Genomic DNA, 27061 nt, shown 5'->3' on the forward strand with positions numbered 1-27061 from the left:
TTCAGGGGACTTGGAGGATTCGGAGGACTTGGGGGATTCAGGGGACTCAGAACATTCAAAGGACTTGGAGGATTCAGGGGACTCTGAACATTCGGAGGACTTGGAGGGAGGACTTGGGGGACTTGGAGGATTCAGGGACTTGGAGGATTTGGAAGACATGGAGGATTCAGGGGACTCTGAAGATTCAGAGGACTTGAAGGATTCGGAGGACTTGGAGGGAGGATAAGGGAGACTTGTACGATTCGGGAGACTTGGAGGATTCAGAGGACTTAAAGGATTTGGAGAATTCGGTAAACTTTGAGGATTCGGGGGACTTGGAGGATTCAGGGGACTTGGAGGATTTGGGGGACTCAGAAGATTCAGAGGAATTGAAGGATTCGGGGAACTTGGAGGATTCGGAGGACTTGGAGGGAGGATCCGGGGGACTTGGAGGATTCAGGGGACTCTGAAGATTCAGAGGACTTGGAGGATTCGGGGACTTGGAGGATTCAGGGGACTTGGAGGATTTGGAGGACTTGGAGGATTCAGGGGACTCAGAAGATTTGGAGAACTTGCAGGGAGGATTGGGGGACTTGGAGGACTCGGGGGATTTTGAGGATTCGAGGACTTGGAGGATTTAGAGGACGTGGAGGATTCAGGGGACTCTGAAGATTCGGAGGACATGAAGGATTTGGAGGACTTGGAAGGAGGATTCGGGGGACTTGGAGGACTTGAAGGGAGGATTTGGAGGACTTGAAGGGAGGATTTGGAGGACTAGGAGGGAAGACTTGGAGGATTTGGAGGATGTGGAGGATTCAGGGGACTCTGAAGATTCAGAGGACTTGAAGGATTCGGAGGATTTAGAGGGAGGATTTGGGGGACTTGGAGGATTTGGAGGACTTAGAGGATTCAGGGGACTCTGAAGATTTGGAGGACTTGGAGGATTCAGAGGGCTTCGAGGGAGGATTCAGAGGACTCTGAAGATTCAGAGGACTTGAAGGATTCGGAGGACTTAGACAATTCGGAGGATGTGGAGGATTCAGGGGACTCTGAAGATTCAGAGGACTTGGAGGATTCGGAGAACTTGGAGGGAGGATTCAGGGGACTTGGAGGATTCGGAGGACTTAGAGGATTTGGGGGACTTGGAGGATTCGGAGGACTTGGAGGAAGGATTCAGGAGGCTTGGAGGAATTCGAGGGATTTGGGGGACTTGGAAGGATTCAGAGGACTTGTAGATTCAGGATTTGGAGGATTCGAGGACTTGGAGGATTCGGGGACTTGGAAGATTCAGGGGACTTGGAGGGAGGATTTGGGAGACTTGGAGGATTCGGGGGACTTGAAGGATTCAGAGGACTTGGAGGATATGGGGAACTTAGAAGATTCGGAGGACTTGGAGGGAGGATCCGGGGGATTTGGAGGATTCAGGGGACTTTAAGGAATCGGAGGACTTAGAGGATTCAGGGGACTCTGAAGATTCAGAGGACTTGATGGATTCAGAGGACTAGGAAGGGGGATTCGGGGGACTTGGAGGATTCAGAGGACTTGGAGGATTCGGAAGACTTGCAGGGAGTATTCAGGGGAATTGGAGGATTCATTGGGGACTTGGAGAATTTGGAGGGGACTTGGAGATTCGGGGACTCTGAAGATTCAGAGGAATTGGAGGATTCGGAGAACTTGGAGGGAGGATTCAGGGGACTTGGAGGATTCGGAGGACTTAGAGGATTTGGGGGACTTGGAGGATTCGGAGGACTTGGAGGAAGGATTCGGGAGGCTTGGAGGATTCAGGGGACTCTGAAGATTCAGAGGACTTGAAGGATTCGGAGGACTTAGAGGGAGGATTCGGGGGACTTGGAGGATTCGGAGGACTTAAAGGATTCAGGGGACTCTGAAGATTCAGAGGACTTGAAGGATTCAGGTGACTTGGAAGATTTGGAGGACTTGGAGGATTCAGGGGACTTAGAGGATTCGGAGGACTTGGTGGAAGGATCCAGGGGACTTGGATGATTTGGGGACTTGGAGGATTTAGAGGACTTGAAGGATTCGGAGGAATTCGAGGATTTGGGGGACTTGGAGGATTCAGAGGACTTGTAGGATTCAAGGGATTTGGAGGATTCGGAGGACTTGGAGATCAAGGGGACTTTGGAAGATTTAAGGGGATTTGGAGGGAGGATTTGGGAGATTGGAGGATTCGGGGGACTTTGAAGGATTAAGAGGACTTGGAGGATATGGGGAACTTAGAAATTCGGAGGACTTGGAGGGAGGATTCGGGGGATTTGGACGGATTTCTGACTTTAAGGGAAATCGGAGGAACTTAGAGGATTTCAGGGGACCTCTTGAAAGATTCAGAGGATTGAATGATTCAAGAGGACTAGGAAGGGGGATTCGGGGGACTTGGAGGATTCAGAGGACTTGGAGGATTCGGAAGACTTGCAGGGAGTATTCAGGGGAATTGGAAAGATTCAGGGGACTTGGAGAATTTGGAGGACTTGGAGGATTCAGGGGACTCTGAAGATTCAGAGGACTTGGAGGGAGGATTGGGGGGACTTGGAGGATTCAGGGGACTTGGAGGATTCGAGGACTTGGAGGATTTGGAGGACACGGAGGATTCAGGGGACTCTGAAGATTCAGAGGACTTTAAGGGAGGATTCGGGGACTTGGATGATTCGGAGGACTTGGAGCATTCGGAAGGACTTAAAGGTCGGCGGGGACTTGGAGGATTCGGGAAGGGGGACTTGGAGGGAGGATTCGGAGGCGTCTTGGAGGATTTGGGGATCTTGAAGGATTCGGAGGACTTTATTGGGAAGGGACGGATTCCGGGACTGGAGGATTCGGAGGTTTGGAGGATTTGGGGACTGGAGATTCGGAGGACTGGAGGATGATTTGGGGGGGACTTGGAGGATTCTAGGAATTGGAGGATTCGAGAACTTGGAGGATCGGAGGACTTGGAGGAAGGATCCGGGGGACTTGGAGGATTTGGGGGAATTAAAGGAATCAGAGGACTTAGAGGATTCAGGGGACTCTGAAGATTCAGAGGACTTGAAGGATTCGGAGGACTTGCAGGGAGGATTCAGGGGACTTGGAGAATTTGGAGGACTTGGAGGATTCAGGGGACTCTGAAGATTCAGAGGACTTGGAGGGAGGATTGGGGGGACTTGGAGGATTCAGGGGACTTGGAGGATTTGGAGGACTTGGAGGATTCAGGGGACTTGGAGAATTTGGAGGACTTGGAGGATTCAGGAGACTCTGAAGATTCAGAGGACTTGGAGGGAGGATTGGGGGGACTTGGAGGATTCAGGGGACTTGGAGGATTCGAGGACTTGGAGGATTTGGAGGACACGGAGGATTCAGGGGACTCTGAAGATTCAGAGGACTTTAAGGGAGGATTCGGGGACTTGGACGATTCAGAGGACTTGGAGCATTCGGAGGACTTAGAGGATTCGGGTGACTTGGAGGATTCGGAGGACTTGGAGGGAGGATTCGGAGGTCTTGGAGGATTTGGGGATCTTGAAGGATTCGGAGGACTTGGAGGATTCGGAGGTCTTGGAGGATTTGGGGATCTTGAAGGATTCGGAGGACTTGGAGGGATGATTCGGGGGACTTGGAGGATTCTGAGGACTTGGAGGATTTGGGGAACTTGGAGGATTCGGAGGACTTGGAGGAAGGATCCGGGGGACTTGGAGGATTTGGGGGAATTGAAGGAATCAGAGGACTTAGAGGATTCAGGGGACTCTGAAGATTCAGAGGACTTGGAGGATTCGGAGGACTTGCAGGGAGGATTCAGGGGACTTGGAGAATTTGGAGGACTTGGAGGATTCAGGGGACTCTGAAGATTCAGAGGACTTGGAGGGAGGATTGGGGGGACTTGGAGGATTCAGGGGACTTGGAGTATTCGAGGACTTGGAGGATTCGGAGGACGTGGAGTATTCAGGGGACTCTGAAGATTCAGAGGACTTGGAGGATTCGGAGGACTTTGGAGGATTTAGAGAGGACTTGAAAGGATTAGGGAGGTCTAAAGATTCAGAAGGACTTGAAGATTCAGAGGACTTGAAGGATTCGGAGGACTTGGAGGGAGGATTCAGGGGATTTGGAGGATTCGGAGGACGTGGAGTATTCAGGGGACTCTGAAGATTCAGAGGACTTGAAGGATTCGGAGGACTTAGAGGGAGGATTCGGGGGACTTGGAGGATTCAGGGGACTCTGAAGATTTGGAGGACTAGGAGGGAGGACCCAGAGGATTCAGAGGATGTGGAGGATTCAGGGGACTCTGAAGATTCAGAGGACTTGAAGGATTCAGAGGATTTAGAGGGAGGATTTGGGGGACTTGGAGGATTTGGAGGACTTAGAGTATTCAGGGGATTCTGAAGATTTGGAGGACTTGAAAGATTCAGAAAACTTGAAAGATTCAGAGGACTTCGAGGGAGGATTCGGAGGACTCTGAAGATTCAGATGACTTGAAGGATTCGGAGGACTTGGAGGGGGAGGGAAGTTTTTTTCGGGGGACTTGGAGGATTTCGGAGACTTAAAGGATCAGGGGACGGACTCTGAGATTCATAGGACTTGAAGGATTCGGAGGACTTGGACGATTCGGAGGACTTAGAAGATTTGGAGGACTTAGAGGATTTCAGGGACTTAGAGGATTCAGAGGACTTGTGGAGGATTTCGGGGACTTGGAGGATTTTTGGGGACTTGGAGGATCAGATACTTGTAGGATTCAAGAGACTGGAGGAGTTCGGAGGACTGGGAGGGATTCGGGGGACTTGAAGACCCAGAGGACTTGGAGTGACGATTCGGGGGACTTGGAGGATTTGGAGGACTTAGTGGATTCAGGGGACTGATGATTCCAGAAAACTTGAAGGATTCTGAGGACTTGGAGGATCGGGGACTTGAAGATTCAGAGTACTTGGAGGGAGGATTCGGAAGACTTGGAGGATTCGGGGGTTTTGAAGGATTCAGAGGACTTGGAGGGACGATTTCGGGGACTTGGAGGATGCGGGGAACTAAGGAAGTTCAGAGGGGGACTTTGAGGGAGGATTTTCCGCGGGGACTTAGAGGATTCATGGGGACGTTGAAGGAATTCAGAGGACTTAGGGATTCTTTAGGGGGACTCCTGAAGGATTCAGAGGACTTGAAAGGATTCAGAGGACTTGGAGGAATTCGGGGGACTTGAAGGATGTGGAGGAACTTGGAGGATTCCAAGGACTTGAAGGAATTTCGAGGGGGACTTGGAAGGAGGAATCGGCGGGACCTTGAGGATCAGGGGACTCTGGAAGATTATATGGAGGACTTGAAGGATTCAGAGGGGGACTTGATGTTGGAGGATTCAGGAAGGACATTAAAGTCGTAGGAGGGGAGGAGTTCAGGAGACTCTGAAGATTCAGTTGACTTGAAGGATTCGACGGTCTTGGAGGATTCGGAGGACATGGATGATTCAGGGGACTCTGAAGATTCAGAGGACTTGAAGGATTCAGAGGACTTTGAGGGGGGATTCGGAGGACTTAGATGATTCGTATGATGTGGAGGATTCAGGGGACTCTGAAGATTCAGATGACTTGAAGGATTCGGAGGACTTGGAGGATTTTGGGGGCTTGGAGGATTCGGAGGACTTGGAGGATTTGGAGGACTTGAAGGATTCAGAGGACTTGGACGATTCGGAGGACTTGAAGGATTTGGAGGACTTGGGAGGAGGATTTGGGGGACTTGGAAGATTCAGGGGACTTGGGAAGAGGATTCGGGGGACTTGAAGGATTCCGAGGACTTGGAGGGATGATTCGGGGGACTTGGAGGATTCGGAAGACTTAGAGGATTAAGGGGACTCTGATGATTCAGCGAACTTGAAGGATTCTGAGGACTTGGAGGATTCGGGGGACTTGGAGGATTCAGAGGACTTTGAGGGAGGATTCGGGGGACTTGGAGGATCCAGGGGACTCTGAAGATTTGGAGGACTTGGAGGATTCGGAGGACGTTGAGGATTCAGGGGACTCTGAAGATTCAGAGGACAAGGAGGATTCGGAGGACTTGGAGGATTTGGGGGCTTGGAAAATTTGGTTCAAAGAAATTGGAGGATTTGGATGACTTACAGGATTTGGGGGACTTGGAGGATTCGGAAGACTTGGAGGATTTGGATGACTTAGAGGATTCAGGGGACTTGGAGGATTCGGAGGACTTTGAGTGTGGATTTGGAGGGACTTGGAGGATCCAGAGGACTTGAAGGATTTGGAGGACTTGGAGGGAGGACTTGGAGGATTTGGAGGAAGTGGAGGATTCAGGGGACTTTGAAGATTCAGAGGACATGAAGGATTCGGAGGACTTGAACGGAATTCGGGGGACCTTGGTAGGATTCCGAGACCTTAGAGGATTTAAGGGGACTCTGAAGATTCAGGGGACTTGAAGGATTCAGAGGACTTGGACAATATAGAGGACAAGGAGGATTCGGAAGGGCTTGGTAAGGAGTTCAGGAGGCGTTAGAAGGATGAGGAGGCGACTTTGTGGGGGAGTTCGGGGGACGGTGGTTGGATTGATTTGGGGACTTGGAGGATTTAGAGGACTTGGAGGATTCGGGGGACTTGGAGGATTTGGAGGACTTGGAGGATTCAGGGGACTTGGAAGATTCAGGGGACTTGGAGGGAGGATTCAGGAGACTTGGAGGATTTGGGGGACTTGAAGGATTCAGAGGACTTGGAGGATCTGGAGGACTTGGAGGATTCGGGGGACTTGGAGGATTCCGAGGGCTTGGAGGATTTGGGGGACTTGAAGGATTCAGAGGACTTGGAGGATTCGGAGGACTTAGAGGATTTGGGGGAACTTGGAGGATTCCGGTAGGACTTAGAGTGTGTGGGATTTTGGAGGATTTCGGGGGTCTCTTGAAGATTCGGCAGGGACTTGGAGGGGAGGAATTGGTGGGGGGCAACTTGGAGGATTCGTCTAGGCACCTTGGAGTGGAGGATTCCAGAGGGACTTGGAGGATTTCAAGGACATGGACGGATTCTGGGTTACTCTGGAAGAATTCAGAGAACCTTGAAAGGATTCAGAGGACGTTGGGAGAGGATTCAGAGGACTTAGACGATTCAGGAGGATGTGGTATGATTCAAGGGACTCTGAAGATTTAGATGACTTGAAGGATTCGGAGGACTTTCAGGGATGATTCTGGGGACTTACAGGATTTTGGGGGCTTGGAGGATTCGGAGGACTTGGAGGATTCATTGGACTCTGAAGATTCAGACGGATCCTTGAACGTGGATTTTGGAAGACTTTGGAGGGAAGATTTGGGAAGATTTGGAGGATTCAGAGGACGTGGAGTATTTCAGGGGACCTTCTGAAGATTCAGAGGAATTGAAGGAATTTGGAGGACTTATGATGGAGGAATTCGGGGGACTTGAAGGGCTTGGTTGGGAGGGATTTCGGAGGACTTAGGAGGGAGGAATTCGGGGGAACTTGGAGGATCCAGTGGGACTCCTGAAGATTTGGAGGACTTTGGATGGAATCGGAGGACTGGGAGGATTCAGGGGGACTTCTGACGAAATTCAGGAGGACTTGAAAGGATTCGGCTAGGACTTGGATGGATCTTCGGGGACCTCAGGGATTTCGGGAGGACGTGGAGGATTCAGGGACTCTGAGGATTCGGAGGACTTGGAGGATTCAGGGGACTCTGAAGATTCAGAGGACTTGGAAGACTTGGAGGGAAAACTCGGAGGAAGATTCAGAGGACTTGAAGGATTCGGAGAACTTGGAGGATTCAGAGGAGGACTTGGAGGATTCGGAGGACTTGGAGGATTTGGGGGACTTGGAGGATTCGAGGGACTAGGAGTGTGGATTCGGGGGGCTTGGAGGATTCAAGGGACTTGAAGGATTTGTAGGACTTGGAGGATCCAGAGGACTTGAAGGATTTCGAGGACTTTGGAAGGAGGATTCGGGGGACTTGGAGGATCCAGGGGACTCTGAAGATTCGGAGGACTTTTTGGGGATTCGGATTCGGAGGATATGGAGGATTCAGGGGATTCTAAAGATTCAGAGGACATGAAGGATTCGGAGGACTTGTTCGGAGGACGTGGAGGATTCAGGGACTTGAAGAATTCGGAGGACTTAGAGGGAGGATTCGGGGGACTTGGAGGATTCGGAGGACTTAAAGGATTCAGGGGACTCTGAAGATTCATAGGACTTGAAGGATTCGGAGGACTTGGACGATTCTGAGGACTTGGAGGATTCAGGGGACTTAGAGGATTCGGAGGACTTGGTGGAGGATTCGGGGGACTTGGAGGATTTTTGGGGACTTGGAGGATTCAGATGACTTGTAGGATTCAAGAGACTTGGAGGATTCGGAGGACTTGGAGGATTCGGGGGACTTGAAGGATCCAGAGGACTTGGAGTGACGATTCGGGGGACTTGGAGGATTTGGAGGACTTAGTGGATTCAGGGGACTCTGATGATTCAGAAAACTTGAAGGATTCTGAGGACTTTGAGGATTCGGGGGACTTGAAGGATTCAGAGTACTTGGAGGGAGGATTTGGAGGACTTGGAGGATTCGGGGGTTTTGAAGGATTCAGAGGACTTGGAGGGACGATTTCGGGGACTTGGAGGATTCGGGGAACTTAGAAGATTCAGAGGACTTTGAGGGAGGATCCGCGGGACTTAGAGGATTCATGGGACTTGAAGGAATCAGAGGACTTAGAGGATTCAGGGGACTCTGAAGATTCAGAGGACTTGAAGGATTCAGAGGACTTGGAGGATTCGGGGGACTTGAAGGATTTGCAGGACTTGGAGGATCCAGAGGACTTGAAGAATTTCGAGGACTTGGAAGGAGGATTCGGGGGACTTGGAGGATCCAGGGGACTCTGAAGATTTGGAGGACTTGGAGGATTCGGAGGACGTTGAGGATTCAGGGGACTCTGAAGATTCAGAGGACTTAGAGGGAGGATTCGGGGGACTAAGAGGATTCAAGGGACTCTGAAGATTCAGAGGACAAGGAGGATTCGGAGGACTTGGAGGATTTTGGGGGCTTGGAAAATTTGGTTCAAAGAACTTGGAGGATTTGGAGGACTTACAGGATTTGGAGGACTTGGAGGATTCGGAGGACTTGGAGGATTCGGATGACTTAGAGGATTCAGGGGACTTGGAGGATTCGGAGGACTTTGAGTGTGGATTTGGAGGGCTTGGAGGATTCGGAGGACTTGGAGAATCCAGAGGACTTGAAGGATTTGGAGGACTTGGAAGGAGGATTTGGGGGACTTGGAGGAAGTGGAGGATTCAGGGGACTCTGAAGATTCAGAGGACATGAAGGATTCGGAGGACTTGAAGGATTCGGGGGACTTGGAGGATTCCGAGGACTTAGAGGATTAAGGGGACTCTGAAGATTCAGGGGACTTGAAGGATTCAGAGGACTTGGACAATATAGAGGACAAGGAGGATTCGGAGGACTTGGAGGATTCAGGAGGCTTAGAGGATGAGGAGGACTTTGTGGGAGGATTCGGGGGACTTGGATGATTTGGGGACTTGGAGGATTTAGAGGACTTGGAGGATTCAGAAGGACTTCGAGGGATTGCGGGATACCTGTTGGAGGATTCAGAGGACTTGGAGGATTCGTGGGACTTGGAGGATTTGGAGGACTTGGAGAATTCAGGGGACTTGGAAGATTCAGGGGACTTGGAGGGAGGATTCAGGAGACTTGGAGGATTTGGGGGACTTGAAGGATTCAGAGGACTTGGAGGATCTGGAGGACTTGGAGGATTCGGGGGACTTGGAGGATTCCGAGGGCTTGGAGGATTTGGGGGACTTGAAGGATTCAGAGGACTTGGAGGATTCGGAGGGACCTTTAGAGGATTTGGGGGGACTTGGAGGATTTCGGAGGTACTTAGAGGTGTGATTCTGGGGGCTTGGAGGATTTCGGGGGGACGCTTGAAAAAAAGATTCGGAGGACTTGGAGGGAGGATATTGCGGGGGGACTTTTAGGAGGATTCGAGTGGACTTGGAGGGAGGATTCAGGGGACGTTTGGAGGATTCAGAGGACATGGAGGATTCTTTGGGTACTCTGAACGAATCAGAGAACTTGAAGGATTCAAGTAGGACTTGGGAGAGGATTCAGAGGACCTTCAAGACGATTCAGAGGATGTGGTATGATTTCAGGGGACTCTTGAAGATTTTAGATTGACTTGAAGGGATTCGGAGGACTTTCAGGGATGGATGATTCTGGGACTTACAGATTTTTGGGGCTTGGAGGATTCATTGGACTCTGGAAGATTCAAGTGGTCCCTTGAGAAGGATTTGGAAAGACCTTGGAAGGGAAGATGTTTGGGGATTTTGGAGGATTCCAGAGGGACGTGGGAGTTAATTCAAGGGGACTCTGAAGATTCAGAGGACTTGAAGGATTTGGAGGACTTATGGGAGGAATGGATTCGGGGAATATTGGAGGATTCGGAGGGACTTAAGAGGAGTGAGGGGACTATGAAGATTTCGGAGGGGACTTTGAAGGATTTGGAGGGACTTGGGAGGAGGATTCGGGGGACTTGGAGGGCTTGGGTGGGAGGATTCGGAGGACTTGGAGGGAGGATTCGGGGGACTTGGAGGGAGGATTCGGGGGAACTTGGAGGATCCAGGGGACTCTGAAGATTTGGAGGACTTGGAGGAATCGGAGGACGTGGAGGATTCAGGGGACTCTGAAGATTCAGAGGGACTTGAACGGATTCGGAGGACTTGGAGGATTCATGGGACTTAGGAGGATTCAGGGGGCTCTGAAGATTTGGAGGACTTGGAGGATTGTGGAGGACTTTGAAGGATTCAGATGGACTTGGACGATTCGGTGGAGGTCTTGAAGGATGTTTTGGAGGACTTGGGAGGAGGATTCGGGGGAACTTGGAGGGATTCATCGGACCTTGGAAGATTTCAGGGGGACTTGGAGGGAGGATTCGGGGGACTTGGAAGGATTCCGAGGACTTGGAGGGATGAATTCCGTGGGGGAACTTGGAGGGGATTCGGAAGACTTAGGATGATTAAGGGAACCTCTTGATGATTCAGCGAACTTTGAAGGATTCTTGAGGACTGGAGGGATTCGGGTACTTTGGAGGCAATCAGAGGACTTTGAGGGAGGATTTTCGGGGGACTTTGGAGGACCTCCAGGGGAACTCTTGAAGATTTGGAGGACTTGGGAGGATTCGGAGGACGTTGAAGGATTCAGGGGAATCTGAAGATTCAAGAGGACTTAGAGGGAGGATTCGGGGGACTAAGAGGATTCAAGGACTCTGAAGAATTCAGAGGTACAAGGAAGGGGATTCGGAGGGGACTTGGAGGATTTTGGGGGCTTGGGAAAATTTGGTTCAAAGAAACTTGGAGGATTTGGAGGACTTACAGGATTTTGGTTTGGGGGACTTGAGGGGGATTCGGAGGACTTGGAGGATTCGGATGACTTAGAGGATTCAGGGACTTGGAGGATTCGGAGGGAACTTTGGAAAGTGTGGATTTGGAGGGCCTTGGAGGATTCGAGGACTCTTGGAGAATCCAGAGGACTTGAATGGATTTGGAAGGACTTTGGAAGGAGGATTTGGGGGACTTGGGAGGAAGTGGAGGGGATTCAGGGGGACTATGAAGATTCAGAGGACATGAAGGGATTCGGTAGGACCTTGAAGGATTCGGGGGACTTGGAGGATTCCGAGGACTTAGAGGATTAAGGGACTCTGAAGATTCAGGGGACTTGAAGGAGCAGAGGACTTTGGACCAATAATAAGAGGACGAAGGAGGATTCGGAGGGACTTGGAGGATTCAGGGAGGCTTAGAGGATGAGGAGGACTTTGTGGGAGGATTCGGGGGACTTGGATGATTTGGGGACTTGGAGGATTTATGAGGACTTGGAGGATTCAGAGACTTCGAGGATTTCCGGGATACTTGGAGGATTCAGAGGACTTGGAGGATTAGTGGGACTTGGAGGATTTGGAGGACTTGGAGGATTCCAGGTGGACTTTTGAAGATTCAGGCGGACTTGGAGGGAGGATTAGGAGGGACCTTGGAAGGATTTGGGGGACCTTGAAGGATTCAGAGGACTTGGGAGGATCTGAGGAGGACTTGGAGGATTCGGGGAAACTTGGAGGATTCCGAGGGGGACTTTGGAGGATTTGGGGGACTTGAAGGATTCAGGGACACTTGGAGGATTCGGAAAGGACTTAGAGGAATTTGGGGGACTTGGAGGATTCGGGAGGACTTAGAGTGTGGATTCTGGGGGCTTGGAGGGATTCGGGGGACTCACAAGGATTTCGGAGGACTTGGATGGGAGGATTGGGGTTGGGGGACTTGGAGGATTCGGAGGACTTGGAGGAGGATTCAGGGGACTTGGAGGATTCAGAGGGAGGGCCATGGAGGATTCTGGGTACTCCTGAAGAATCAGAGAAACTTGAAGGATTCAGAGGACTTGGGGAGAGGATTCGAGGGACCTTAGACGATTCAGCAGGATGTTGGATGAATTCAGGGGACCTCTGAAAGATTTAGATGACTTGAAAGGATTCGGAGGACTTTCAGGGAAAAAACAATTTGAAAAAAAAAAATTCTGGGGACTTACAGGATTTTGGGGGCTTGGAGGATTGCATTGGACCTCTGGAAGAATTCAGTGGTCTTGAAAGGATTTGGAAGACTTGGAGGGAAGGATTTGGGGGATTTGGAGGATTCAGAGGACGTGGAGTATTCAGGGGACTCTGAAGATTCAGAGGACTTGAAGGATTCTTTGGAGGACTTATGAGGAGGGGATTCGGGGGACTTGGAGGATTCGGAGGACTTTAGAGGATTGGAGGTGGGGAGGGGCCTCTGAAGATTCGGAGGAACTTGAAGGCTTTGGAGGACTTGGGAGGAGGATTCGGGGGACTTGGAGGGCTTGGTGGGAGGATTCGGAGGGACTTGGTATTTCAGATTCGGGGGACTTGGAGGGAGGATTCGGGGGAACTTTGGAGGATCCAGGGGACTATGAAAGATTTGGAGGACTTCGGAGGAATCGGAGGTACGTGGAGGATTCATGGGGACTCTGAAGAATTCAGAGGGAACTTGAATTGGATTCGGAGGACCTTGGAGGATTCATGGGACTTAGAGGATTCAAGGGGGCTCGAGAAATTTGGAGGACTTGGAGGATTTGGAGGACTTGAAGGGATTCAGAGGACTTGGACGATTCGGAGGGTCTTGAAGGATTTGGAGGACTTGGGAGGAGGATTCGGGGAACTTGGAGGGGATTCATTGGGACTTGGAAGATTCAGGGGACTTGGAGGGAGGAGTTCGGGGGACTTTTGAAGGATTCCGAGGACTTGGTAGGGAATGATTCGGGGGACTTTGGAGGATTCGGAAGACTTAGATGATTTAAGGCGGGGACTCTGATGATTTCAGCGAAACTTGAAGGATTCTGAGGACTTGGAGGATTCGGGGTTACTTGGAGGAATCAGGAGGGAACTTTGAGGGAGGATTCGGGGACTTTGGAGGATCCAGGGGACTATGGAAGATTTGGAGGACTTGGTAGGGATTCGGAGGACGTTGATGGATTCAGGGGACTCTTGAAGATTCAGAGGACATTAGAGGGAGGATTCGGGGGGGACTAAGGAGGGATTCAAGGGACTATGCAAGATTCAGAGGACGAAGGAGGATTTGGAGGACTTGGAAGGAATTTTGGGGGCTTTGGAGGGGCTTGGAAATTTGGTTCAAAGAACTTGGAGGATTTGGAGGACTTACAAGGATTTGGGCGGGGGACTTGGGAGGATTCGGAGGAACTTGGAGGATTCGGATGGAACTTAGAGGAATTCAGGGGACTTGGATGGATTCGGAGGACTTTGAGTGGTGGATTTGGAGGGCTTGGAGGTATTTCGGAGGACTTGGAGAATCCAGAGGTACTTTGCAAGGATTTGGAGGAACTTGGAAGGAGGGAATTGGGGTTTGGGGGGACTTGGTAGGAAGTGGAGGATTCCAGGGGACTCTGGAAGATTCAGAGGACATGAAGGATGCGGAGGAACCTTGAAAGGATTCGGGGGACTTGGAGTAATTCCGGGAGGACTTAGAGGATTGAACGGGGACTCTGAAGATTCAGGGGCACTTGAAAGGATTTCAGAGGACATTGGGACAATTATAGAGGGACAAGGAAGGATTCGGAGGACTTGGAGGGATTCAGGAAGGCTTAGAGGATGAGGAGGTACTTTGTTTGGGGAGGATTGGCGGGAGGGGGACTTGGATGATTTGGCGGGGACTTGGAGGATTTAGAGGACTTGGAGGATTCGGAGACTTCGAGGATTCGGGATACTTGGAGGATTCAGAGGACTTGGAGGATTCGTGGGACTTGGAGGATTTGGAGGACTTGGAGGGATTCAGGGAACTTGGAAGGAAAGTTCAGGGACTTGGAGGAGGGGGATTCAGGAGACTTGGAGGATTTGGGGACTTGAAGGATTCAGATGGACTTGTTGGAGGCATCTGGAGGACTTGGAGGGATTCGGGGAACCTTGGAGGATTCCGAAGGGCTTTGGAGGATTTGGCGGGGGGACTTGAAGGATTCAGAGGACTTGGAGGATTCGGAGGACTTAGAGGATTTGGGGGACTTGGAGGATTCGGAGGACTTAGAGTGTGGATTCTGGGGGCTTGGAGGATTCGGGGGACTCTGAAGATTCGGAGGACTTGGAGGGAGGATTGGGGGGACTTGGAGGATTCGGAGGACTTGGAGGGAGGATTCAGGGGACTTGGAGGATTCAGAGGACATGGAGGATTCTGGGTACTCTGAAGAATCAGAGAACTTGAAGGATTCAGAGGACTTGGGAGAGGATTCAGAGGACTTAGACGATTCAGAGGATGTGGATGATTCAGGGGACTCTGAAGATTTAGATGACTTGAAGGATTCGGAGGACTTTCAGGGATGATTCTGGGGACTTACAGGATTTTGGGGGCTTGGAGGATTCGGAGGACTTGGAGGATTCATTGGACTCTGAAGATTCAGAGGTCTTGAAGGATTTGGAAGACTTGGAGGGAAGATTTGGGGGATTTGGAGGATTCAGAGGACATGGAGTATTCAGGGGACTCTGAAGATTCAGAGGACTTGAAGGATTTGGAGGACTTATGAGGAGGATTCGGGGGACTTGGAGGATTCGGAGGACTTAGAGGTTTGAGGGGACTCTGAAGATTCGGAGGACTTGAAGGATTTGGAGGACTTGGGAGGAGGATTCGGGGGACTTGGAGGGCTTGGTGGGAGGATTCGGAGGACTTGGAGGGAGGATTCGGGGGACTTGGAGGATCCAGGGGACTCTGAAGATTTGGAGGACTTGGAGGAATCGGAGGACGTGGAGGATTCAGGGGACTCTGAAGATTCAGAGGACTTGAAGGATTCGGAGGACTTGGAGGATTCATGGGACTTAGAGGATTCAGGGGGCTCTGAAGATTTGGAGGACTTGAAGGATTCAGAAGACTTTGAGGGAGGATTCGGAGGACGTGGAGGATTCAGAGGACTCTGAAGATTCAGAGGACTTACCTTACAGACCTTACATCTTGTTCGGGTTGCCCCAGGTCCCTCAGTATGAGGCACTTCTAATGTCTACCAGAGAGTTGCTAGTACATCTTCCGGTATATTTTGCATCTTCCAATCTTGGATGGTCTGGGATGCAGTTTAGATATTTGTCGAGCTTATTCTTAAACACATCTACGCTCACTCCTGTTATATTCCTCAGATGTGCTGACTACGCATTGAATAGACGCTGCATTATCGATGCTGGTGCGTAGTGGATTAATGTCCTGTGTGCTTTCCTTATTTTTCCTGATATAGTTTTGGGCACTATTAATCTACCTCTGCTTGCTCTTTCCCAGTCTCTTGGGAATACCAGGTTTCCCTTATATTTATTATATCTATTTTCTTTTCAATTTGGGTTAGTTCTTCTAAGTACTCTATTTTTCTTTTTGAGTTACTCGTAACTAAACCCTGCGCATTCATCACTATGATGGTTTGCGTGTTTTCTCCTTCATTTAATGTGGGTACTAATAAGGATTTTCCCATGTCTCTTTCCTGTTCTGGTATGTTGTTCTTTTTTTCATTTCCAGAAATTCTGACATTAAAAAATCCAACTTTTCCATAATATTTGATCTTCCTTCATCATAATTATGCATTTTGTGTCTGAATCTGCAATTTTCTCCGTATCTGCAATATCCTCTTGCATAATAAATAGTTATTATCTCTTGGAGCTGAGGCTTGGAAATTTTTTGCTGACATCACTGCATATCACGTTGATGGCTTGATTTGTTCTTTTACCTGATATTCTTTATTCCTCTCTTTATTTGCTTCTTTCTTATTTTGGATTTTATTACTTGATTGATTATTTATTTGATTAAGATTCATGGCTACAGGGTGCATATATTTACATTTTTTGTCGAACTTACATCCTTTTCCTTCTTTTAGGTTTTTGCATATTTTTGGGTGCAGATCTCTGCAATCATCCTCATAGCCGTCTAGGTATGCACATTTACCATATATTTCATAGTTGTGACATACCTTAGGATGTTTGTAGTAACATCTTTCTCCAAATCTGCAATTCCCTCTTTTCAAAAGGTTGCAGACTTTGTCTTTTTTGTCTATTTTTTCCTCTTTCCCGTCATTGTGTAGATCTGGGTAGAGCCTCTTCGGGATTTTCTTTTGTGCTGTCATATCGTAATTTATTTCTTCGTAAGTATGCTGCTTTATTGCCTCATATGTAGTATCAATGAGTATCTCTGCATCCATACTTTTATCTTGTTCTTCGTTTTCCTTATTTTTTTCTGTCATTTCAGGATTCGGAGGACTTGGGGGGAGGATTCGGGGGACTTGGAGGATTCGGAGGACATGGAGGATTCAGGGGACTTGGAGGGAGGATTCGGAGGACTTAGACGATTCGGAGGATGTGGAGGATTCAGGGGACTCTGAAGATTCAGATGACTTGAAGGATTCGGAGGACTTGGAAGGAGGATTTTGGGGACTTGGAGGATTCAAAGAACTTGGAGGATTCGGAGGACTTACAGGATTGGGGGGACTTGGAGGATTTGGAGGACTTGGAGTGTGGATTCGGGGGGGTTGGAGGATTCAGGGACTTGAAGCATTCGGAGGACTTGGAGGATTCGGAGGACTTGAAGGATTTGGAGGCCTTGGAAGGAGGATTCAGGGGACTTGGAAGGAGGACTTGGAGGATTCGGAGGACTTGGAGGGAGGATTTGGGGGACTTGGAGGATCCAGGGGATTCTGAAGATTCAGAGGACTTGGAGGGAGGACTTGGAGGATTCGGAGGACGTGGAGGATTCAGGGGACTCTGAAGATTCGGAGGACTTGAAGGATTCGGAGGCGTGTGGATTCAGGGGCTCTGAAGTTCAGAGGATTTAAGGATTCAGAGGACTTAGAGGGAGGATTCGGGGGACTTGGAGGATTTCGAGGACTTAGAGGATTCATGGGACTCTGAAGATTCAGAGGACTTGAAGGATTCGGAGGACTTGGAGGATTCGGAGGACGTGGAGGATTCAGGGGACTCTGAAGATTCAGAGGACTTGGAGGATTCGGAGGACTTGGTGGGAGGATTTGGGGGACTTGGATGATTTGGGGACTTGGAGGACTTGGAGGATTTGGGGGACTTGGAGGATTCAGGAGACTTGAGAGGGGATCTTTGGCAGGAACTTTAGAGGAGTTTCGGAAGGACTTGGTGGAGAGGAATTCGGGGGGACTTGGAATGATTTTTAGGGACTCTTGGATGGATTTAGAGGACTTGGAGGATTCGGAGACTTAGAGGATTCAGGGACTCTGATGATTCAGAGAAACCTTGAAGGATTCGGAGGACGTGGAGGATTCAGGGGACTCTGAAGATTCGGAGGACTTGAAGGATTCGGAGGACGTGGAGGATTCAGGGGACTCTGAAGATTCAGAGGACTTTAAGGATTCAGAGGACTTAGAGGGAGGATTCGGGGGACTTGGAGGATTCCGAGGACTTAGAGGATTCAGGGATCTGAAGATTCAGAGGACTTGAAGGATCCGGAGGACTTGGAGGATCTCCGGAGGACGTGGAGGATTCAGGGAACTCTGAGATTTCAGAGACTTGGAGGATTCGGCGGACTTGGTGGGAGAATTTGGGGGACTTGGTTGTTTGGGGACTTGGAGGCTTGGAGGATTTTGGGGGACTTGGAAGGATTAGGGGGATGGGGATTTGCAGGCTTAGAGGAATGGAGGACTTGGTGGGAGGATTCGGGGGACTTGGATATTTGGGGACTTGGAGGATTTAGAGGACTTGGAGGATTCGGAGGACTTGACGAGGGATTCAGGGGAACTCTGATGATTCATTGAGAACTTGAAATGATTCTGAGGACTTGGAGGGGGATTCAGAGGGGACTTGGAGGAGGATTCGGGGACTTATGGAGGATTCAGAGGGGGACTTGGAGGATTCGGGACTTGGGAGATTCGGGGGACTTGGAGGATTCAGAGGACTTGGAGTATTTGGAGGACTTGGACGAGGGATTTGGGGGACTCGGAGGATTCGAGGGACTTGGAAAATTCAGGGTACTCTGAAGATTCGGAGAACTTTAAGGATTCGGAGGAATTGGAGGATTCGGAGGACTTGGATGATTTGGGGACTTGGAGGACTTGGAGGATTTGGGGGACTTGGAGGATTCAGGAGACTTGGAGGATTTGCAGGACTTAGAGGATTCGGAGGACTTGGTGGGAGGATTCGGGGGACTTGGATGATTTGGGGACTTGGAGGATTTAGAGGACTTGGAGGATTCGGAGGACTTAGAGGATTCAGGGGACTCTGATGATTCAGAGAACTTGAAGGATTCTGAGGACTCGGAGGGAGGATTCGGGGGACTTGGAGGATTCGGGGGACTTGGAGGATTCAGAGGACTTGGAGTATTTGGAGGACTTGGACGAGGGATTTGGGGGACTCGGAGGATTCGAGGGACTTGGAAAATTCAGGGTACTCTGAAGATTCGGAGAACTTTAAGGATTCGGAGGAATTGGAGGATTCGGGGGACTTGGATGATTTGGGGACTTGGAGGATTCAGAGGACTTGGAGGATTTGCAAGACTTGGAGGATTCAGAGGACGTGGAGGGAGGATTCGGGGGACTTGGAGGATTCAGAGGACTTGGAAGATTCGGGGGACTTGGAGGGAGGATTCGGGGACTTGGAGGTTTCAGAAGACATGGAGGATTCGGGGGACTTGGAGGGAGGATTCGGGGGACTGGGAGTAATTGGGGGACTTGGAGGATTCAGAGGACTTGGAGGTTTCAGAGGACTTGGAGGATTCGGGGGACTTGGAGGATTCGGAGGACTTGGAGGGAGGATTCGGGAGAATTGCTTGGAGGATTTCGGGGGGAATTGGAAGATTGCAGGGGACCTCTGAAAGATTCTGGGAGAACTTTGAGGGAATTCAGAGGATTCGGAGCACTTGGAGGGAGGATTCGGGGGACTTGGAGGATTCGGAGGGCGTTATGGTGGCTATGGGAGGTAACGCATTAGTATACACAACGAATAAAAATGCAATAAACTAATATAAATCCATTGTAATGCTGTTGTTTATCCTCATATCAAAGAGTGAACACCACTGGGAGAATATATATTGTCCTTAAAATTTGATACACAGATCCATATTGTAATGAGTGTATGTCGCCCTGAGCTATATTTAGAGTACATTTCAAAACCATGAAATTAGGGTACCTTCTTTTTAGAAAGGGATAAAACTCAGAGTAGTTCAAGCAACTTTTTCCTAATGAACTCTTTGATAAATTCTAGTGTCTTTTCAATAAATCCTCAAAAAGTATACTTGGAGATTTTTATCCACTTTATTTTGAAGTTTTTTTTTTAAGGGGATCAAAATTAATACCTGATGTTAAATGCCAGATGTGAAAGCGATTTTACAATTGACAGACTTCCAAATGATGCTAATATACAAAGAAACAGAACCGACGTTCAACACTAATACTTTAGAAGGACTTGGAGGATTCGGAGGACTTGGAGGGAGGATTCGGGGGACTTGGAGGATTCGGGGGACTTGGAGGATTCGGGGGAATTGGAAGATTCAGGGGACTCTGAAGATTCGGAGAACTTTGAGGATTCAGAGGATTCGGAGCACTTGGAGGGAGGATTCGGGGGACTTGGAGGATTCGGAGGGCGTTATGGTGGCTATGGGAGGTAACGCATTAGTATACACAACGAATAAAAATGCAATAAACTAATATAAATCCATTGTAATGCTGTTGTTTATCCTCATATCAAAGAGTGAACACCACTGGGAGAATATATATTGTCCTTAAAATTTGATACACAGATCCATATTGTAATGAGTGTATGTCGCCCTGAGCTATATTTAGAGTACATTTCAAAACCATGAAATTAGGGTACCTTCTTTTTAGAAAGGGATAAAACTCAAAGTAGTTCAAGCAACTTTTTCCTAATGAACTCTTTGATAAATTCTAGTCTCTTTTCAATAAATCCTCAAAAAGTATACTTGGAGATTTTTATCCACTTTATTTGAATTTTTTTAGGGGATCAAAATTAATACCTGATGTTAAATGCCAGATGTGAAAGCGATTTTACAATTGACAGACTTCCAAATGATGCTAATATACAAAGAAACAGAACCGACGTTCAACACTAATACTTTAGAAGTGAAAGAACTCGTTATGTATTTCATAACAAATCTTATGACGTTTTTAGACTGAAAGTAGAAACCAGTAAGCAATTTGAAAAAGTAATTAAGTTTACGCAAATTAAGATAAAATGTATCGCTGCATAATGAAGAAATAGACGCAGACAAAAACTAGAGTATATGGTAATCTGTCCGCTGTTTAATTTTGTTATTTCATTGTTAAGTTTAACCTTCATTAAAAAAGACAGTAACCTAATGAAAACAGGAAATGAATTTTGAAAAGGAAAAAATAAGAGTCTGCAGTAATCTTTTCGTTGTTTTCAATTTTGTTAATCTATCATTAAGTTTCGACTTAATTAAAAGACATTAACCTAATGAAAACAGGAAATTAAATTCGAAAAATTTGAAAAAATAACCACTTACTATTAAATAGCCTCCTTTCGCAGAGGGAGTCGGACTTAACCTTCCCATAAGATAGTACCCATTGGGTGTATTTACAACCGTGAGAAAATGCGTCCATTGTATGGTCCTAAATCAGTTAATTAACTAAAAGTGGGAATAATGCAGATCTTTAAGAAATAAGCATATAATACCACTAAGTAACACTAATATGATTTTGGTTACCTCTAGATTACAAAAAATGGAAACATCTGTTAGTGTTGGGGAGATCGCTTGAAACCATTATTCCCATCACAGCGAGTCTATGTACCACATCGCCAGACTCAATTATATATAATGCTTTGTTTCTGTGATTCGAGTACATCAAAGCGACCATCTCTCGAAGATGGTGCTCGCTTGTTCTCGTTTCTTTTGGCACATAGGCCGACATAAGATGGGATGCCGGAAACATCTCATTAAGAGATGAAAGACGGGCTTCTTAGGGCTGAAGTATAAATTGCGCAACAACACGTAAGAAAGGTAAGAATTCAGCAGCATGAAAAATGTCGGGTATTTTAAAAGTGACCTTATCAATAAGCTTTATTTTGGAAGGTTTTTTCCTAATTTCATTAAACCCAACGACGAACGTAAAAGAATACTATTAAAGTCTGGGAATCTTAGTCATTTTGCGAAAATGACAGCGGAAAGGAGAGAGGCAAAATAAAGAATGGATCCCTCGCTCCACACCGCCAGTCTTTAATAGCGACTACACTTAATCTGAGAAGCACTTCACTCTGCTTGCCCCCGACCTTTAAGCCCCGTGGGTGTTTCGTTTCATGCCAATCAAAGTTTAGCCCATAAATCCCCACTATAGTCATATCTAAACATCAAAACTTTCTCTAAAAGAAGGCAAAAACCCTAACCTAAGGGCTTTTTAAATTGAATAGACTTAGAAAGACACAAACAGAAAGAGTCCGGAAAATCAAAATGTATCAAATTGTTAATCCGTCGCCCTTGCCAGAATGAGTTGGCTGATTTTCCCGTCCACAAAAAGTTACTTCGGAGTAACAGGTTTATTCTACTTTTATCTAATTATTTCCTGCTTTCATCAGGTTAACATTCTAGTACATTCTGCAAGAACTTATAACGTTTATTTGTTAGAAGTTAATAAAGCGACAGAATTACATAAAGCACAGACAATCATAAAGACATCTCTAATAATAGTGCAGGCTAACGCCTTTTATTATAAGCAAAACATTTTTTGGGTCATTTCTGTCTTCTTTCAGCAATCGATAGTATTTGGGGACAACCTTACTCTAAGGGAATATTAAAATAAAGGCCCTAATTACCTATTAAAATTTTTCATGTGGTTTCTATTGTCTTTCTACAAAACAATTAATGATGTCTGATGAACATTTTTATTACCTGAAAATTCCCCATTTAGAATGCTATAAAGAAAGGGTGTTCCCTGCAGATGATGATGCCCTTCTGTTTGCAATTATTTTTCATGTAACTAATGATTATCCTGCAGCCTCTAATAACAAATAATTTTATACAGATATATGATGTGCATGTATTTCTCAGGATATTTATATATGCATATATATATATATATATATATATATATATATATATATATATATATATAAAAGTCATATCACATTACCGTGATTCATATACATACATCGAGCTACAAATGTCCTTTAATATCTAATTCACTCTACCTCGAATAAGATATTAAAGGACATTTGTAGCTCGATGTAATATATTTATATATACTATATATATATATATATATATATATATATATATATATATAGATATATAGATATATATATATACATAGCTAACAAACCCGGCACTGACTAGGAAAATTCTGAATGACAACCAATACTCTCTCTCTCTCTCTCTCTCTCTTCAACTCTTTCTCACTCTTTCCCTCTTTCTCCTCCCAACACCCCCTCTATTCTCCCTCCCTCTTACTTCCTCTCCCTCTCACCCTCTATCTCTCTCTCACTCTCTCCCTTCCTGTTAAGATAGTTGCTGCATTTACACAGCCCAGTATTTCTAACATTTAATATTTCACTCATTCTCACCCCCAATTCCTATCAGAGCGGAACTTGGACTTAAAGGGCATCGGAAATATCACTATTGGTCTCAGCAACATTGAAAACTATGGATTAGACACTAATATCTGTCATTTTTTTTTGTTCTATTTTCACCCCTTCTCATCCTCCCTTCCTATCGGGGCTGAACTTAAAGGGCATTGGGAGTGTCACTACTTATCTTAGCAATCTCGAAAACAATGGATTAAACACTATATCTGGTCGTTTTAGGTTATTTTTACATGTCATTCCCTTCCCAACTCTTCTCACCCTCTTTTCCTATCAGGAATGAACTTGGACTTAAAGGGAACTGGAATTCACTACTAATCTCAGCAACCTTGATAACTATGGAAACACTAATATCCGTAGTTTTTGGTTATCTTTATATGTCATCCTTTCCTACCCCTTCTCACCCTCCACCCTATCAGGCTGAACTTGGACTTTAAGGGCATCAGGAGTATCACTATTCATCTCTGAGACCTCAAAAACTATGGATTAGACACTAATATATGTTGGTTTTGGTTATTCTTACATGTCCCCCCCCCCCCCCCCCCCCCACAGCTTCCCTTTCTCTCCCACTTCCTATTGGAGCTGAACTTGGACCTGAAGGGCATCAGGAGTGTCACTATTCATCTCAGCAATCATGACACTAATATTTGTCATTTTCGGTTATTTTTTACATGTCATTGCCTTCCCATCCCTTCTCACCCCCCTTCTTATTGGGGCTGAACTTGGACTTAAAGTGCATCAAGAGTACCACTATTTCTTAGCAATCTAGGAAACTAAGGATTAGACACTAATACCTGTTGTTTTAGGTTATATTCACTTGTCACCCACTTATTGGGGCTGAACTTGGACATACAGTGCATCAGGAGTATCACTATTTCTCAGTGACCTAGAAAACTATGGATCAGAGCATCAGGAGAGTCACAATTTATCTCAGCAACCTCAAAAACTATGGATTCTATTGACAGTATATGTAATTTTCGGTTATTTTTACATATCACCCCCTCTCAAGCCTTTCAGAGCCCCCTTTCCTATCAGGGCTGAACTTGAACTTAAAGAGCATTGGGAATGTCACTATTAATCTCAGTGATCTCGAAAACTGTGGATTAAATACTAATATATGTAGTGGAAAAGTAAATCAACAATAATACATCTGTCTGATCGTGTTGTTTTAAATAACAAGACAAAACAGACAAATTATAGTGGATTTATTTTTCCATTGTATTGACTCCAGTGGTTATGAGTTCTCTTTGAATATATGTAGTTTTTGGTTATTTTTATGCATGCCCTTCCCACCCCACTTCCTATTTGGGCTGAACTTGGACTTGAAGGGCATTGGAAGTGTCACTATTCATCTCAGCGATCTTGAAAACTATGGATCAGACACAAACTTCTGTGATTTACAGTTATTTTTACTTCACTCCTTTCCCACCCCTTGTCACCTCCACTTCCTACCAGGGCTAAACTTGGGCTTAAAGGGCTTCGGGAGTGTTACTTTTCACTAATATCTGTCATCTTTAGTTATTTCTACATTTTACTCCCTTTCCACCCATATCCCTTTTGGTAAGTCATACGTAGGTACACCAAGTTTGGTTGAAATTGCTCGAAGTGTTTCAAAGGTATACCGGCACATACGCTCACACACACACATATCCATTTATGTGTGTATATATATATATATATATATATATATATATATATATATATATATGTAAGTGTTTACATAATAAAAATATGGAATGTTAGTCCATATATATAAAAGATTGCTTGCAGGAATGTGATCAGACTAGAGACGCTAAAGATGAGTGTACAATAAGTATGTAGGCTAAGTTGACATGCCGTCATCTGTGGTCATTCATTTGTTTTGAAAACAGTTCCCAAGCTACCCTGCTTGAGACAACTACCCCGACCTATTATTCAAACGGCCTACGTGATCTGTAGCGTGTCTCATTCGATTGTGTGTTCGTATGAAACTATGTCATTGTATGTAGTTCAGATGTTCGAAACTACTGTCTGTTCCTTCATAACTTGTAACAGAGATGGTAGACAGGCAGAAGAGAGTTAGCTATCGTCTTTAGAAGACCTGTACCTCTTTACCTAAGCTTTATCATGTAGAGGAATAGGATTAGCCATCATCATTGGCAGAAGCGATCAAGCTATCGTTATTAGAAGACTTGTACAATCATACCTGATCTTCACCATGTAAAACTTCAGAAGAATATATAATTTTTTATACTTAGTGTTTTCTACAAGAACCTCACCGAACCATGAGTTTTAACACATCGTCGTAAAGATAATACCGACTTCGTAAGTGATCTACAAACCCCAGACACTCCATTGAAGATGGAAGTGCAATACCAACCGACTTAGCGTAAGATTATCGCTAGTCTAACATTACCTCATAGGGCGCCTTATCATACAAGGCACAAGCCCTAATATTGGTGGCCAGCGTACCAGAAGAACTCTACAACGGTCCTACGAAGAAAAACCAGAATAATAAATCATGTATCATAAGAAGTCAACGACGAAGGAAGCAAGCAGATTCTTCAAGCAACCTAGTATCATCGTTAGTGAGCGACTTCAGAAAACAATAAGAACTCTTCAAACGACGACGAAAGCAACAGATTCTTCAACCAACTTAGTATCATCGTTTAGTGAATAACTTCAAGAAACAAAACCGACGTGTCTTTTTCCTACGTCAACGGAAGCTTCGTCTCTCATTAGAATCATTCAAGAAAACATCGTTAGTGAGCGTTTCCGGCACTGCAAGAAACAAACCGAACGCGTCTGCAGCATCGGATCTTTCAAGGCTCGAATCATCGAAACAACGCGCACGGAGGAAACTCAAGCCAAACCAGGTCATCCGCTAAATAGAGAAGGAGGACCAAGCCGTGTGTCGTTATCGGAACACCGTGACTTCCCACAAAAGCAAGCTAAGTACAATTTTTTATTCATTTGGATAACTTCGAGTGTTTCCTTTGCAGGTCGAATTTCGCTATTCCTGTGGCTGAAGTTACGAGACATTCTTAATCTTACTTTTTACAGAAATTATCTACATCATTGAGATTTCGCTACTGCGAGTTTTTTATCTTTGAGTGTCTGTTTCCAGAAGTTCTACTGAAATATCATAATCATATACTATGTTAATTTTATCATTTTGGGTGATTATTAATCCCTTACGTAACAAATCATATTAAACAGTGAATATGCGTTTACGCAGTGGACGTCTGTATTTATACAGATGCATGGATAGGGTCGTTAAGCAACCGTAGTGATTAGAAACACACAAAAAACAAGTGGAACACCCAAATACAAATCTATATAAATTAGAGGTAACACTATTTCGGGTCATGACAATAAATGCACCTTTGCAAAGTCCCGATCGCAGTTTTAGCCTTGAGTTTTTTTAGTTATATAAAATATCGAACCTCAATGACTTAACTTAACTTTAAAAATATGGCTGGATTGCAAGGAATAACATGTCTATAAAAAATTTCATCAGGCTAAATGCGCTGACCAGGATCCCTCACTATTTCAAATTTTAGCAAAGAATGAAGTACAAACAGTTAATATTGAATGCAGTAGTGATAACTTGTCTTATTAGTAATCGCTCAGTTTTCCTAATAGTTCGTCATTCATTGTTTTATACGTAACCAGCAACATAATGCTAAAACACACAATACGTTGCCGATGGTAATAAAGAGAAGGATCCTAATTATTACAAAAAGAAATAGAAACAGTAGCCTGTTCAGAATCTGAAAAAATCAACAAGCAAACTTGGTGACTGTGTCACCTAGTCAAGCGGTCAAGGTCAGTTAAATCTGCCGAGTTTTCAAAGCAAAGCAAATTCCACACAATAAGCGACTCTAGCAGAGTGGGGAAAAGCGATGTTGGTTCATACATACCGATATCTTTTTGAATTAAAAAGGATTTTTCCTATGAAACACACGACCGTATAAAGTAATCAGAGCAGGTTTTCGTTTTTTTTTTTTTTGTTTTTTTTTAATACGCAAGTTATT

General features: G+C 46.2%; 7 protein-coding genes across 7 annotated transcripts; 1 reads left to right on the forward strand and 6 right to left on the reverse strand.

Annotated features, from left to right (window-relative positions):
- Positions 1-184: 184 nt before the first annotated feature.
- Positions 185-5312, reverse strand: LOC135218867 (mucin-2-like). Its single transcript, XM_064255315.1, has 11 exons — positions 5162-5312; positions 4666-4976; positions 4301-4497; positions 3842-4134; positions 3132-3708; positions 2448-3032; positions 1828-2175; positions 1504-1728; positions 1276-1408; positions 644-898; positions 185-550 (listed from the first exon to the last, which is right to left on the reverse strand). The coding sequence occupies exons 1-11, from the start codon at positions 5310-5312 to the stop codon at positions 185-187; spliced, it is 3441 nt and encodes a 1146-aa protein (XP_064111385.1).
- Positions 5313-5443: 131 nt separating this feature from the next.
- Positions 5444-7179, reverse strand: LOC135218868 (uncharacterized). The gene is made up of 4 exons (XM_064255316.1): positions 7135-7179; positions 6484-6973; positions 5865-6325; positions 5444-5755 (listed from the first exon to the last, which is right to left on the reverse strand). Exons 1-4 carry the CDS (start codon positions 7177-7179, stop codon positions 5444-5446), a joined length of 1308 nt encoding a protein of 435 aa, XP_064111386.1.
- A 1009-nt stretch (positions 7180-8188) lies between these two features.
- Positions 8189-9248, reverse strand: LOC135218869 (sporozoite surface protein 2-like). The gene is made up of 3 exons (XM_064255317.1): positions 9018-9248; positions 8583-8861; positions 8189-8395 (listed from the first exon to the last, which is right to left on the reverse strand). The coding sequence occupies exons 1-3, from the start codon at positions 9246-9248 to the stop codon at positions 8189-8191; spliced, it is 717 nt and encodes a 238-aa protein (XP_064111387.1).
- A 60-nt stretch (positions 9249-9308) lies between these two features.
- On the reverse strand, positions 9309-10195 carry LOC135218870 (uncharacterized). Its single transcript, XM_064255318.1, has 3 exons — positions 10170-10195; positions 9960-10059; positions 9309-9866 (listed from the first exon to the last, which is right to left on the reverse strand). The coding sequence occupies exons 1-3, from the start codon at positions 10193-10195 to the stop codon at positions 9309-9311; spliced, it is 684 nt and encodes a 227-aa protein (XP_064111388.1).
- Positions 10196-10831: 636 nt separating this feature from the next.
- Positions 10832-12963, reverse strand: LOC135218871 (uncharacterized). The gene is made up of 5 exons (XM_064255319.1): positions 12515-12963; positions 12206-12429; positions 11884-12082; positions 11335-11584; positions 10832-11149 (listed from the first exon to the last, which is right to left on the reverse strand). The coding sequence occupies exons 1-5, from the start codon at positions 12961-12963 to the stop codon at positions 10832-10834; spliced, it is 1440 nt and encodes a 479-aa protein (XP_064111389.1).
- A 587-nt stretch (positions 12964-13550) lies between these two features.
- On the forward strand, positions 13551-14994 carry LOC135218872 (uncharacterized PE-PGRS family protein PE_PGRS44-like). Its single transcript, XM_064255320.1, has 3 exons — positions 13551-13817; positions 14057-14686; positions 14848-14994. Exons 1-3 carry the CDS (start codon positions 13551-13553, stop codon positions 14992-14994), a joined length of 1044 nt encoding a protein of 347 aa, XP_064111390.1.
- Positions 14995-15025: 31 nt separating this feature from the next.
- LOC135218873 (cell surface glycoprotein 1-like) lies at positions 15026-23507 on the reverse strand. The gene is made up of 10 exons (XM_064255321.1): positions 23440-23507; positions 19888-20058; positions 19033-19374; positions 18542-18826; positions 18065-18238; positions 17735-17918; positions 17341-17567; positions 16949-17250; positions 16735-16907; positions 15026-15415 (listed from the first exon to the last, which is right to left on the reverse strand). The coding sequence occupies exons 1-10, from the start codon at positions 23505-23507 to the stop codon at positions 15026-15028; spliced, it is 2316 nt and encodes a 771-aa protein (XP_064111391.1).
- Positions 23508-27061: the final 3554 nt, after the last annotated feature.

The sequence above is a fragment of the Macrobrachium nipponense genome, chromosome 1, assembly GCF_015104395.2.
Source record: "Macrobrachium nipponense isolate FS-2020 chromosome 1, ASM1510439v2, whole genome shotgun sequence".
NCBI classification, from domain to species: domain Eukaryota; kingdom Metazoa; phylum Arthropoda; class Malacostraca; order Decapoda; family Palaemonidae; genus Macrobrachium; species Macrobrachium nipponense.

Bases quoted from the DNA above. Each gene is read 5' to 3' on its own strand.
- LOC135218871 (XM_064255319.1), bottom strand. From the start codon at position 12,963: ATGAATCCTCCACGTACCTCCGATTCCTCCGAAGTCCTCCAAATCTTT. The intron at 11,585-11,883 runs GTCCCACTAATC...GAATCCTTCAAG, and splicing joins AAGTCCTCCAAATCCTCCAA to GTCCTACCGAATCCCTTCAT. The intron at 11,150-11,334 runs GTCCCCCAAACC...TTGAATCTTCAG, and splicing joins GTCCTCCGAATCCCCCTCAA to ATTCCCCTGAATCCTTCAAC.
- LOC135218872 (XM_064255320.1), top strand. From the start codon at position 13,551: ATGCAAGATTCAGAGGACGAAGGAGGATTTGGAGGACTTGGAAGGAAT. The intron at 13,818-14,056 runs GTACTTTGCAAG...GGACAATTATAG, and splicing joins AGGACTTGGAGAATCCAGAG to AGGGACAAGGAAGGATTCGG. The intron at 14,687-14,847 runs GTACTCTGAAGA...GGGGACTTACAG, and splicing joins GAGGACATGGAGGATTCTGG to GATTTTGGGGGCTTGGAGGA.
- LOC135218868 (XM_064255316.1), bottom strand. From the start codon at position 7,179: ATGAATCCTCCAAGTCCTCCGAATCCTCCAAGCCCCCAAAATCCT. The intron at 6,974-7,134 runs GTAAGTCCCCAG...GAATTCTTCCAG, and splicing joins CTCCAAGCCCCCAAAATCCT to AGTAACCCAGAATCCGTCCA. The intron at 5,756-5,864 runs GTCCTCTGAATC...GAATCCTCCAAG, and splicing joins CCCCCGAATCCTCCCTCAAA to TCCCCCGAATCATCCCTCCA.
- LOC135218870 (XM_064255318.1), bottom strand. From the start codon at position 10,195: ATGAATCCTCCAAGCCCCAAAAATCT. The intron at 10,060-10,169 runs GTAAGTCCCAGA...ATCGTCTTGAAG, and splicing joins CCTCCAAGCCCCAAAAATCT to GTCCTCTGAATCCTCTCCCA. The intron at 9,867-9,959 runs GTCCCCTGAATC...CTTTTTTTCAAG, and splicing joins GTCCTCTGAATCCTCCAAAC to CGTCCCCCCGAAATCCTCCA.
- LOC135218873 (XM_064255321.1), bottom strand. From the start codon at position 23,507: ATGAATAGTGATACTCCTGATGCCCTTAAAGTCCAAGTTCAGCCTGAT. The intron at 20,059-23,439 runs GTAGGAAAGGAT...GAATCCTCCAAG, and splicing joins AGGGTGGAGGGTGAGAAGGG to TCCCCCGAATCCTCCCTCCA. The intron at 15,416-16,734 runs GTCCTCCGAATC...CTGAATCTTCAG, and splicing joins CCCCCGAATCCTCCCCCCAA to AGTCCTCTGAATCCTCCACG.
- LOC135218869 (XM_064255317.1), bottom strand. From the start codon at position 9,248: ATGTCCTCTGAATCTTCAGAGTCCCCTGAATCCTCCACTTCCTCCAAG. The intron at 8,862-9,017 runs GTAAGTCCTCCA...CTGAATCTTCAG, and splicing joins CTCCAAGTCCTCCAAATCCT to AGTCCCCTGAATCCTCAACG. The intron at 8,396-8,582 runs GTCCTCTGAATC...CTGAATCATCAG, and splicing joins CCCGCGGATCCTCCCTCAAA to AGTCCCCTGAATCCACTAAG.
- LOC135218867 (XM_064255315.1), bottom strand. From the start codon at position 5,312: ATGTCCTTCCTGAATCCTCCAACATCAAGTCCCCCTCTGAATCCTTCA. The intron at 4,498-4,665 runs GTCCCCAAAAAT...TGATCCTTTAAG, and splicing joins ACAAGTATCTGATCCTCCAA to TCTCCGAAATCCTCCAAGTC. The intron at 3,709-3,841 runs GTCCCCCCAATC...CTGAATCTTCAG, and splicing joins AAGTCCCCTGAATCCTCCAA to AGTCCCCTGAATCCTCTAAG.